At 51.1% G+C, this 11,784-nt stretch overlaps 1 protein-coding gene across 4 annotated transcripts; it reads left to right on the plus strand.

The window, feature by feature from the left end:
- Positions 1 to 1,162: 1,162 nt before the first annotated feature.
- Positions 1,163 to 11,561, plus strand: ZNF692 (zinc finger protein 692). Of its 4 annotated transcripts, none has more exons than XM_049874601.1 (12): positions 1,163 to 1,249; positions 1,961 to 2,146; positions 2,428 to 2,459; positions 2,890 to 3,156; positions 4,313 to 4,361; positions 4,450 to 4,572; positions 4,920 to 5,186; positions 5,276 to 5,353; positions 5,456 to 5,534; positions 7,357 to 7,471; positions 10,679 to 10,778; positions 10,941 to 11,561. In XM_049874601.1, the coding sequence occupies exons 2-12, from the start codon at positions 1,971 to 1,973 to the stop codon at positions 11,263 to 11,265; spliced, it is 1,611 nt and encodes a 536-aa protein (XP_049730558.1). In that variant the 5' UTR covers positions 1,163 to 1,249; positions 1,961 to 1,970; the 3' UTR covers positions 11,266 to 11,561. The 4 variants fall into 4 exon arrangements, with proteins under 4 accessions (XP_049730558.1, XP_049730559.1, XP_049730560.1 ...); XM_049874602.1 differs by having other exon boundaries at positions 1,241 to 1,320; XM_049874603.1 differs by lacking the exons at positions 1,163 to 1,249; positions 4,313 to 4,361 and having other exon boundaries at positions 1,455 to 2,146; positions 4,488 to 4,572.
- The last annotated feature ends 223 nt before the right edge of the window (positions 11,562 to 11,784 follow it).

The following is an 11,784-nucleotide window of genomic DNA, read 5'->3' on the forward strand; positions in this document are numbered from 1 at the left end:
CAAAATACTTTTTTAAGAGACAGGACCAACTGATACATAGTGTGTGTGTCATAGGAGAAGAATCAAGGATGAGCCCCAAATTTTGGTCTAAGCAAGTGGATGAATGAATGATAGCATCATTTACCGAGATGGGCAAGGGGGCACGGATTATTAAGTATTATGTGTTGGCCATAACCATGTTTGAGAAAATATCAACTGGCAGGTATCACAGCTCTCCAAGAGCCAGGCACTGTTAACATGTATTAAGTGTGTTAACTCAGTTAACTAAGGAGAGTCAAGCGGGCAGTTAGATATGAGTCTGCAACTGAGAGAGGGCTAGGCTGGCAATATAAATCTGGGAGTCATCAGGGACCATGGGACCTAATTAGATTACTCAAGCAGGGAGTTTATGGAGAATAAAAATGAGGACTAGGGCCTGAACCAGGGGATACTTTTTTTTTTTGGTGGAACAGAGAGGGAGAATCCAACAAAGGAAAGAAAGGAGTCAATGAGGAGGAGGGAATATCAGGAGAGTGCCAAGTCCCAGAAGCCAAATGAAAAAAGAAAGGGTGGGAGGAGCCATGTGGAAAAGGAGAGACCTACATAGTCAGATGCTGCTTTAAGGCGGAGAAGTAGAGAACTGACCACTAGATTTAGCAACATGGACCCAAGTGACCTTAAGAAGCGCCATTCTAGTGGAGGGGTGGAGAGGAACGCTCCATTGGAGTCATTTGGAGGCTGGAAATGAGAAAAAGTCCACAGCAAATCTAGGCACATTATTGGAGGAATTTTAACGGAAACACAGAGTGGGCTGTAGCTGGCGGGGGCACTAGGGTCCAGGGAGGGCTCTATTTGACTTTTAAGGGGTCTGATTCTGTAGCATGTCGTTGCTTACTGCTGGCAGTTGAGAGAAAATTAAACATGAAGTACAAACTAGAAAAAATTGGAGAAGTGATGTCCTTGAGCTGGTCGGAGGAATTAGGATCTGCGCACAGAAGGAGGGCCTGACCTTATTTATTCCGTTCTCCCTTACCCCAAGCCTTTGGTTGTCACCGAAAAGTAACCCCGCGGTACTCCGCGAAGCCTGTTCTCAATTGACTCGGGGAACCGAGATTCCCAGCAGGCGTTGTGCGGGGCGGACAGTGCGCAGGCGCAAACCGCCGCCTTCCGACTTTCCCCTCCTCCGGCTCCGACCCCAGTTCCGGGCTGGAGCCACCTAAAGCAGAGGACGGTTTCGTCTTAAAAGAGAAACGGCGGCCTCGCGTGCGAGGTGGGCCCTCGATTCTCCCGTCGCTCTCCGGGCCAATGCGGGAGGCCATCGGGGGCGCAGCCGCAGTCGGGGTGAGGGCGGGGTGGGGGCGAGCAGGTAAGGTAGGAGTCGGGGTGGCAGTGGCGGGGACTCTGGGCTGCCGGGGACCCGCCTTTGGGATTAACTTGACCCCACGCATTTTGAGCATTAAGTGGAGTGGCAGAGATCAGGTGGTGGGGGGGGCGCCCTCCACACCCCCGCCCCCCCGGGCCCCCCTCCACCCAACTATAGAAGAGCGCCTGTGCACGCCTGGACAGGACTCACCCCAGCCCCCCATAAACCAGTAAATGCAGACGGATATCCTCCTCAAGAAGAAATGTATGCAATCCTCCAGTTAAAATCGCCCATCCCCCAGTGAAAGTCTCAAGCCCCTTCCCCATAACTCCTGTTTCTACATTTCATTGGTCCTGAGAGCTCAGGCTTTTGTTTGAAATCTGACCTTGCCTCCTACCTTCTACCCCGCAACACCCACCCCACAGCGCTGAATTTACACACCCTGTAATACAGGGAAGCGTGGTTTGGGCCCAATTGCAGCTAATGCTATTTAAATATTTTAGCTCTGCCCCATTTCACTGATGAGGAAACTGAGGCCTAGAGAGGCGGGTGGAGCTCAAGTCTACTCCAGTCCTCGGATCAGGTTGGCCCAGATGGTGCGTCTCCTCCACCATCCAGGCCCTGTAGCATGGCTTCTTCCCCAGCGGACGTGTCCCGTAGGCGGCAAGAGAAGCGGCGGCAGCTGGACGCCCGCCGCAGCAAGTGTCGCATACGCCTGGGCGGCCACATGGAGCAGTGGTGCCTCCTGAAGGAGCGGCTGGGCTTCTCCCTGCACTCGCAGCTTGCCAAGTTCCTGCTGGATCGGTTAGGGGCAGGGGGAAGGAATGGGCTCCGTGGGAGGGGACCCATGCAGCAGCATCCAAGCCCCTTCCCCAGGGCCATGCTCTGTCCTCCTCCTTTGGGCCTGAAGATTTCTCGCTTCAGGATGTCCTGTGTAAGGCCTTCCCAGGTTCCTGCTCCCTCCTGTGGTCTCCGGCAAATAGGGGCCCTCAGGGCTGGCCCCTTAAGTATGTGAGTGCCTATGGCTGAGGGCATTTGGCCAGCTAAGCCCCCACCACCTGACCTGTCTCCTCTCCTGCTGGCAGGTACATTTCTTCAGGCTGCATACTCTGTGCAGGTAGGGGATGAATGAGGAATGGGGGAAGAGGGTGGACAGAAGTGCTCAAGCTGTGTGTGTGGGGGGAAGGTAGGGGCTTAGGAATCACAGAGAGGCACAACAGGGTGTGGTGTGACTTAGGCACAACAGGGTGTGGTGTGACTTAGTCACACCCTCCCCAAGGTGGATGGGTTACGGGGAGCTGTGAGTGAGTTTGGGAGGGTGGGGAGTTGGGGAGCCCAGGATAGTGTGGTGGGCAGCATGTAGGGAAGGAAGCAAGGTCTCAGGACCCTTGGAGGTCTTGGGCTCTGAAGAATGGTAAATGGAAGAGGAGAGGACTAAGGTTGCTCAGGGCTTGGAGGCACAGGAGGACTGTCTAGGTGTGGAGAGTGTCCAGGGTGAGTGGAGGGGGCCTCCCAGCTGGGCCTGACTGCCTCCCACGTCCCTCCAGGCCCTGAGCCTTCACCCCCCAAGGGTCTGCAGTACCTTGTACTCCTGTGCCACGCTCACAGCCGAGAGTGCAGCCTGGTGCCTGGGCTGCGAGGGCCTGGGGGACATGATGGGGGACTCGTGTGGGAGTGCTCGGCAGGCCACACCTTCTCCTGGGACCCCTCTTTGGGCTGCACACCTCCAGAGGCACCCAGGCCAATCCCCCTTCAACGCTCTGCCCGGAGAAGCTGGTGCTCAGAGACCAGGAGTGGACAGGAAGAGCCTGCAGGTAGGCTGGGGGAAAGAAGAGTTGTGGAGGAAAGGGAAGAAAAGGATCTCCCATCTTCTATGGCTTGCAACCCCATTATCTAAAAGTGATCCTTTCTTAATGAAAAAACTGTGCTGACAAGGAAATATATCCCCAAATATATATTAAAAAAAATATATATATATATTATTAGGTATAAAAAAACAAAATTCAGAATAGGATGTATGGTATGCTACCATATGTGGAAAATAAAGGGTGAAAAGAATATATATTTGTATGCACTCGTGAGTGCGTACAATAGCTCTGGAAGGGCATGAAAGAAACCAAGTTGCCTGTGGTAAGAACTAGATAGCTGGGGGACAGTGTTGGAAAGAAGACCTTTTTAAAAAATTTTTTGGTGAATATATATATATATATAGCAAAACATATACCCATGCAACAATTCCTACACGTGCAATTCAGTGACCTTGGTTACAGTCTTCACATTGTATCATCATTCTCATTATCTCTGCGTGAGGTATTTCATCAGCATCACTACTCCCCAAACTTCTCATCTAGACTTTAGAGTTACTGCTGTCAATTTGATCTCAAATTTGATCTCTTTAAAGAAGCCCAATGCGCAAGGCAAACATTTTTTACTACTTGAGTTAAACTGTTGTTTGGGTTAAAAATGACTTCAGGGGATAGTTATGGTTCAGAGTTTAAAGATTATCTCAGGGCAATAGAATTGGAGTTTTTTCCAGTCTCAATAGATCCGGTAAGTTTGGACTCCATAGGTATTTGAAATTTTGTTCTACTTTTTCCCCCTTTCGATCAGGATCCATCTATTGAGTCCTTGATCAAAACATTCACTAATGGTAGTCCCGTGCCAACCAATTCTGGTCTCATGGCAAAGGAGGCAGTAGTGCACGGAGGCAGTTAGGTCTTCAGTCCAGTTCCTTCTCTGATTCCTTGTTTTGGAAAGGAGACTTTTCACTGTGTACCTTTTTATACCTTTATTTTTTTGAACTGTGCGAATGTATCATATCATAAAATTCCCACTCCCACTTTAGTAGCCTCTGCCCCTTCCTCTTCCTCCTTCCTAAGAGTCTCCCACCACATCAGACCTTAGAACTCCACCTGTTCTCATTCCTTGAGCCCAGAGTTCCTTCCCTTTTGACCCTGCCTGTGCCAACAGGTTTGGAATCTGAGGATAGTGAGAGGATTCAGGAGTCCAAGTTGCCCAGGTGAGGTTCTACAGGGGGGCAGGATAGACCTGGATTGACAGTGGAGGTGAGGGAGCAGGACTTCAGCTTTGCCTTCCTTGGCCTGCAGGGGGGTAGGACCCCCACCAGAGAATTCCCTGCCCCCAGGAGAGGAAGAGAAGGAGGAAGAAGAGGATGAAGAGGAGATGCTTAGTGATGCCAGCCCATGGACCTACAGCTCCTCCCCAGATGAGCAAGTGGGGGCTGAGGAGGGGATACTGAAGAGAACAGGAGGAGGGAGGAGGCAGCTGGCTGAGGAATCCAGAACTTTGTAGACATGCAGGGTGGGCTTTTTGGGGGGAGGGGTCAAGGTGGGCTTTGGGCAAGACAGAAAGAACTGGAGCTTTTGAATTGGGAGGTGGAATGTGGCGAAATCAGGCTCTGGTGGAGACTGAGGGCTAAAAGTAAGTGTGAACAGAGAGACTGGGGTGGGGTTGGGGTTGTTCTGAGGTTGGGGATATAGGGGCCAGGGTCTGGGAGAGGCTGGGGCTGGTTTGAGGGCTTGGATAGATAATGCCCTTCTCTTCATTCTCTTTTCAGCAGTGAGCCAGATGCCCCTGGGTCCCCAAGACCACCTCCTGCCCCTCTTCCCCACTCCCTTAAGGTGGAAGAAATACCACCTGTCCCCTCAGACCTTCCCACTTCTCTGGCTGCACCTGGTCCCTCAGACCTTCCCATTCCTCTGGCTGCACCGTCCTCTTCAGTGTCCTCACTGTGTTCTGGACTTCCTCTGACTGCGGAAATCAGAATACAGCCGGATCTCAGCGAGACCCCTCAGGCAGCCCAGGAGACTGAGCCCCCAGCCAGGTAACCGATGGCTGAGACAGAGAGGGGAGGGGAGTCCTGGGACATTGCCCCTCCTCGAGCCCCTCTGCTCCCCTCTTTGCTGCCCATAGCTCTGGGAGTCAGGCCCAGTCTGTTCCAGCCCTGTCCTGGGATGAAGACACTGCACAGATTGGCCCCAAGAGAATCAGGTAGGACCTGGGGGTGAGGGCTTCTGGGGAGAGGGATAAGAGGAAGGAGTCAGAGGAGAGTGGGTGAGACTCTTCCTGTTCCTCTCCATTCTCTTCCCCTAGGAAAGCTGCCAAAAGAGAGCTTCTGCCTTGTGACTTCCCTGGCTGTGGAAAGATCTTCTCTAATCGGCAGTATTTAAATGTGAGGGGCACAAGTTGGGTTTCTGTGTGTCCACTGGAGTCAGAGAGAGAGGATAGGGGCTGAAATAGAAACTGAGGAAAAGGAGTTGAAGGTGTGGAGTGATTTGGAGCTAGAAAGAAAAGAGTTGAGGTAGACATTCAAAGCTTTTCTGAAGTTAATTTGAAGTTAATTCTGGTTGTTTCACTAAACCAGACAACTGATAGATGAGGCAGAAAAACCAATCCTTAACTGCACAAAGCCACTGCCCACTACTGCTCATAACATGGAACCTCAGAGAATTACACACAGTTATGACAGTGGCATTTACCAAGCTCTTACGGTGTGCTAGTGACTGTTTTAAGCACTTGACTTGCATCAAGTCATTTGATTCTCACAACATCCTTGTGGAGTACCCCATTGCCATACAGTCGATTCTGACTCGTGGCCACCCCATGTATTACAGAGTAGAACTGCTTCATAGGTTTCCTTAGCTGTAATCTTTTATGGTAGCAGAACACCAGGCCTTTCTTCCGTGGTGCCACTGGGTGGATTCAAACCACCAATATTTAGTAGTTGAGCACAAACCATTTGTGCCACCCAGGGACCTCCCTGTGGAGTAGATGCTGTTGCTATTCCTGCTTTACAGTTGAGGAAACTAAGGCACATAGCAAAGTAAAACAATTTGCCCATGGTTCCTCACCTTGTATGTGGTAGTGCAGGGATTCTGAGCTTGACAGCCTGGCTCCAGAGTCCACACTCAGGTGATCTCACCATACTTGTCAAGTGGATAGTCCTAGAGTGGGAAGGACTGGGAGATGATTCTGTCCCAAACATCATTGCGTGAGAGGTACGAGGCACAGAGGGATGAAGGCCCGGCCCCACAGTCAGCCAGAGCCCTCGACAGGGCAGGTCTTGAGACTGAGGGAAGGCACCAGACCAGAGGGAGGGATGGTGAGGCATGGGTGGATGGGATGGGGGAAAACGCTGTGTAGAGAAAAAGATGTAGAGAGGAATCGAATAGGAAAGTGGGGAAATGTCCCTCTGTGCTCCTGAGTGTCAGTGACGCTCAAGGCAGAGAAGTGCATTTGACGGGGGCAGGTCAACCATTTCTTGAGCCTGTTCTGAAGGAGGCCGAAGCAGCCCTGGTGGTTTAACTATGAAAAAAATGGTGTTACGGAGTAGAGGAAAGCCCATGCTATTTAGTGAGCCAGGGTGTGAAATTAGATCAGGTAAAAAGATAAGTACTTCCCATATTGGGGAGTTATAGTTGAAGAACCCTTAGAAGTGTTCTAGGTTGACAGTGTGTGTATGTGTGTATGTGCACATGTGTGTTTCCAAATTAGATGCTGGAGAAAATCATACAATAATATACCCGTAGTGAGCTATTACTGAAAAATAGGTGTCGGGGAGATATTTTTGTACATTGGGACTGATATTAAAGAGAATAATCACATGAACAATAATCTGCAATGTTCTCCCTTCCCATCCTGGCAGATAGCAAATCCATGGCTAGGTAAACCAGAAGTGTCACCCAGAGCAGTCCTTTGCAGAGGGAACTAGACATTGCAAGATGAGGGCGTGGTAAGGAGGTGAGATAATGGAAGCTGAGAGCAGAATAGGGTAAAGGACAAATGGGATCAGGGTGCTCATGGTAGAGATAAGGTCTGGCCCAGGGTGACATGAACTTTGGGCTGTGACAGGGAGAACTGCTGGGACACAGATGTTATAGGATGGAGGCAGGCAGAGGAGCCCACCTATCATGTAAGCTCTGGATTGTGGCCCTGGGGGATGCAGCTATCTATCCTTTTTCTTCTTCTCCCCTACCATCTGCTTCCTTCGCTAGCACCACAAGAAGTACCAGCATATCCACCAGAAGTCCTTCTCCTGCCCAGAGCCGACCTGTGGGAAGTCTTTCAACTTTAAGAAACACCTGAAGGAGCATGTGAAGTTGCACAGTGGTGAGTGGTGCAACTGCCACCTTCAGCTCCTCCCTTGGGGGTTCCTAGACATCTTATTTATTCATTCATCTGTCATTGCCTGTGTGTTGAGCACCTGCTTGAGACTTTGTTCTAGGTGCTGGGAATACAGCAATGAACAGACAGTCCCTAACCTTCATGAGATTTCCATTCTAGTGATAAAGCTCTGTGAAGAAACATAAAAACAGGATAAGGGAATAGAATATGCACCTGTAAAAAGGGAGGCCCTTTGAGCAAAGACCTAATTGAAGTGAGGACTTGAGGCCTATACAGGAGAGCAGGTGGAAAGGCCCTGAGGTGGGATCTGTGTGGTATGTTTGTGGAATAGGGAGGATGCCACTGAGGTTAGAAAGTCTGAGTCATATAGGTGATGGGGACTTCAGAGTCCACTGTTAGGATGGCTTGACTTCTACTCTGAGTGAGATGGGTGTCATTGGCAGGTCTTCGGCAGTGGAGGGACCTGACCAACTTTTAAAAAGGTCACTGTGAAAGGGAAAAAAAGGATCGCTTTGACAGTTGTGTGGAGAATAGACTGCAGGTGGCCAAGGGCAAACAAGGCAACTGCAGAGATATCCCTGTGTAAGATGAGCTTGGATTCACTTAGTAGCAGTCCAGTTGGTAAGAAGTGGCTGGAAGCTGACTGGAGTGTGAAGGTGGGACCAGAAGGGTTGGTTGCTGCCAGATGAGATGGATTGGCTATGGGGGTAAAGGGAAAGAGGATTCAGAATTGATTCAGAGGATTCTAGCCTGAGCAACTGGGAAGAAGATGATGTGATTGACTGAAAATGAGGGGAGAAGCAGGCTTGGGGGAGGGAATTTTGATTTGGGACACACTAGTTAGATATCCAGCAGGAGACTGGCAGTCTGCTCCCATAAAGATTACAGCCTAGGAAACCCTATGGGACAGATCTACTCTGTCACATGGGGTCACTATGAGTCAGAATCGACTTGACGGCACCTGACAACAATTAGCTATCCAAGAAGAGATGTCAGGTATGTAGTTGAGTACGTAAATCTGGAGTTCAGGAGAGATGTCTGGCAAAAAATATAAATGAGCATCCTGAGCATATGGCTGATATTTGAAGCTGTGGGACTGGATACACTCACTTAGGGAGTGAGGGCAAATAGAGAAGAGGTATGAGTGCAGCACACCCACCATTAGTGGGCAGGAAGAGGAAGGGCAGCCACAGAGAAAGTGAGGAAGGAGCAGAGAGTGGTGTCTAAAAAGCCAATGTGAGAAAGTGTTTCAAGAAGGAGGGAGAGGTGAGCTGTGACAGTGCTGTAGGGCTGAGTAAGGAAAGGATGACAACAGCCCACTGGATGTGGCAGTATAAAAGCCATCCTTGACCTTCATAGGATGGCACGGACAAAAGGAAGGCTGGAATGGAGTGAGTTCGGTGCAGGGTGGAGTTGAAGCAGAGAAAGCAAGTACAGACAACTCTTTTGGAGTTTTGCTGTGAAAATGGACAGAGAAATGGGGTCTTAGCTGAAGGACTGTGAGCTAGGGGCACAGAGGTAGGAAGGATCCCATAGAGAGAAAAGGCTTGCTGACGGTAGGGTAGGAACAGTCTCCTTGAGTTGGCGAGAAGGGCTGGGTTTCAGGGCACAGTGGAGGATGTCTTCAGGGGAATAGTGGGGTGTTATATATATGGATACAAATGCAAGTTGGCTGGTGGATTTGATGGTGGGAAGATGTAGGAGTTCTCTCCTGGTTTCTTTTCTTTTCCTGGTGACTTAAAAAACAAGATCACCAACTGAGTGAGGATGGTGGAGTGGGGGTGTTGGAGGCTTGTGGAGAGAGGTGATGTGAAATGGCTTGTGAAAGGACTCCAGAGTGTGGGAGAGTGAATTGACCAGGGAAATGTAGAATCATGTAGACTTGTGATTGCGGATGTAAGGAGAGGCCAGTGGCAGAGTTGTGGGGTATGCTTCTCCCCACTTAGCACACACATACAGGCCTGGAACAGGCCAAGGGTTGTGTTTATCCTGAGTTGAGGTTTAACCAAGCAGGTACAACAGAGGTCAGGTAAACTGGTAGTGTAAATGAAAGAATGGCCACAAAGATGGGCTGTGGAAATGGAGCTGGGTAAGAAGGGTAGGGAGGACAGAAGGGTGTAGAGGGACAGTGAAGAGGTGGTGGGGCCAATGGATTGGCAGTCTGGCAGTCACAAGATTATTGTAGTGGACAAAGTAGGAGGCCCTGGCTGGAACTGGGATGCTTCACATGGCAATTTCAGAGCTGGTGCAGTGATGGACTGCATAGTCTGTGTGACCTGGGAGTGGTGGCTGAGGTAGGGTGGGGCACGAGTTCATTAGAGGTCAGGCAACAGAGGGGTGGAGTGCTAGGTGTATAAACACAAACCTACAGCAGGTGTTCTGGCAGAAGAGAGGGCCTGAAGCCAGAGTTGTGTGCAGTGATCAAGATGAAGGTGGAAAGCGAGGGTGTGGGGTGTGTGTATGTGGTCTGATGGCCCCCATTAGAGATGAGGGTCTACAGGGAGATCTGAGGGGCTATGAGAAGCAAGGAGATCTCCTCTACCATAGGCCCTGGGGAGTGTAGGAGAACAAATGTATTAGGCACACATGAGAGCTGAAGAAGCAGTGACCTTGGGCGATGGGCAGGAGCTGTTAGAACTAGCAGGGGACGGGCCCATTCAGGAACAAGGTGGAGAGGGGATTTGGGTTATGACAGACAGGGAGTTCCATAGGGCACACTGTAGGGGCTGGGGAGGGGGTGGGAGATAGAGGGAGAAGAAATGTGCAGGCCTGAATGGGGAGATGATTCTAGGTCCCAGGGAACAGCCTTGGGGCTTGGACTTAATCCTAATTCCCATCCCTGTCTCCAGGCTTCCTCCTGGTACCTTTTGCTCATACATAAGGACCTAACTCTCCATCCCTTGAAACTCCTTTGACAAAGATCCAGTTTAGGGACCTAGATGCAAGGCAGTGCACCTCTGATGAGGCTTAGGTGAGGCTTAGGGTATCCTGCTTTCTGTTTGTATCTCATCTGATTGTCATGACTGGTTAAGTAAAGGAGGTTCAGAGATTTGCCCAAGGACAACAGCTAATTAGAACTCAGGCTTCCTGGCCCCCAATACCGGTGCACTTCTGTGGGGATTGTGGGTGGGTGGGCTGAAGAAGGGCCGCATCCTGGGGACAGATGCTAGGGTGTCCCTCGTGTGCCCATAGACACCCGGGACTATATCTGTGAGTTCTGTGCTCGATCGTTCCGTACCAGCAGCAACCTTGTTATCCACCGGCGCATCCACACTGGAGAGAAACCCCTGCAGTGAGTGCTGGGAAGAGGGCCTGGGGACCAAAGGACCGTGTGGGGGAAGGGGCTGGGAGGGAGATAGGCAGGGCACCTAGGCCTGGCGGGAGCAGGAAGAACTGCTGGGGAAGTCAAGATGGCTGAGGCCTCCTCCTTGCCCTCCTCTGCCCCTGGTTCCAGGTGTGAGATCTGTGGGTTTACCTGCCGCCAGAAGGCCTCCCTGAACTGGCATCGGCGCAAGCACGCAGAGACGGCGGCTGCCTTGCTCTTCCCCTGTGAGTTCTGTGGCAAGCGCTTTGAAAAGCCGGACAGCGTTGCAGCCCACCGCAGCAAAAGCCACCCAGCACCACTCCCGGGCCCACAGGAGTCACCTGGCCCTTTGGAGCCCTCTCCCAGCATCTCTGTCTCTGGGCCTCTGGGGTCTACTGAGGCCCCAAAGGCCATGCAGGTAGGGGCCACGCCCTCCCTGTCTACTCAGGCTTCGGCCCTGCTGCCTCAGAAATGAGCTCTTCCTCCCAGGTTTTGGGGAGCCAGTTCCCAGGGACTGGAAGGGAGCAAGGAGAGTGGTCCAGAGAAGCATCAGATGCTTGGTCCCCTGGAACTGGGGCTATGAGTTCAGGGTGAAGGACTCCTGGGGAAGTAGGGGAGCTGGACTACTTTAATCTACTGAAAGGACAGAATAAATAGTATTTTGCATGGGCATGTGTGGGCAGATGAGTGTTTTGGCGCCTGAAGCACAGGAATCCTAATTCCTCTGAAAGCAGGCTTTATAAAATGTGCCGGAGTGGAATGTAGGTGCACGGCCCTGGTCCTCTCCATGTGGCCCCTTGCCTGCCCTCCATCTGTTCTCTCTGGAGTCCTCAGTATACTTTAGGGACTGTTTGGTACTTTGCAGCCCTTTCCCAAGGAGTGTCAACCCCACTGTTGCACTGAAGTAGGGTAGACTGTTACAGTCTAGTGAGCTTTAGGTCTCTCCAGGGTGGGGCAGGAAGAAAGGTATGTGAATCTAGGCCACATTAGTAGT

This window comes from Elephas maximus, chromosome 2 (assembly GCF_024166365.1).
Source record: "Elephas maximus indicus isolate mEleMax1 chromosome 2, mEleMax1 primary haplotype, whole genome shotgun sequence".
NCBI lineage: Eukaryota > Metazoa > Chordata > Mammalia > Proboscidea > Elephantidae > Elephas > Elephas maximus.

Coding starts and splice junctions, on each gene's coding strand:
- ZNF692 (XM_049874601.1), top strand. CDS start 1,971: ATGGCTTCTTCCCCAGCGGACGTGTCCCGTAGGCGGCAAGAGAAGCGG. Junction 4,362..4,449: donor CAGGAGTCCAAGTTGCCCAG/GTGAGGTTCTAC, acceptor CTTGGCCTGCAG/GGGGGTAGGACCCCCACCAG. Junction 5,354..5,455: donor ATTGGCCCCAAGAGAATCAG/GTAGGACCTGGG, acceptor CTCTTCCCCTAG/GAAAGCTGCCAAAAGAGAGC.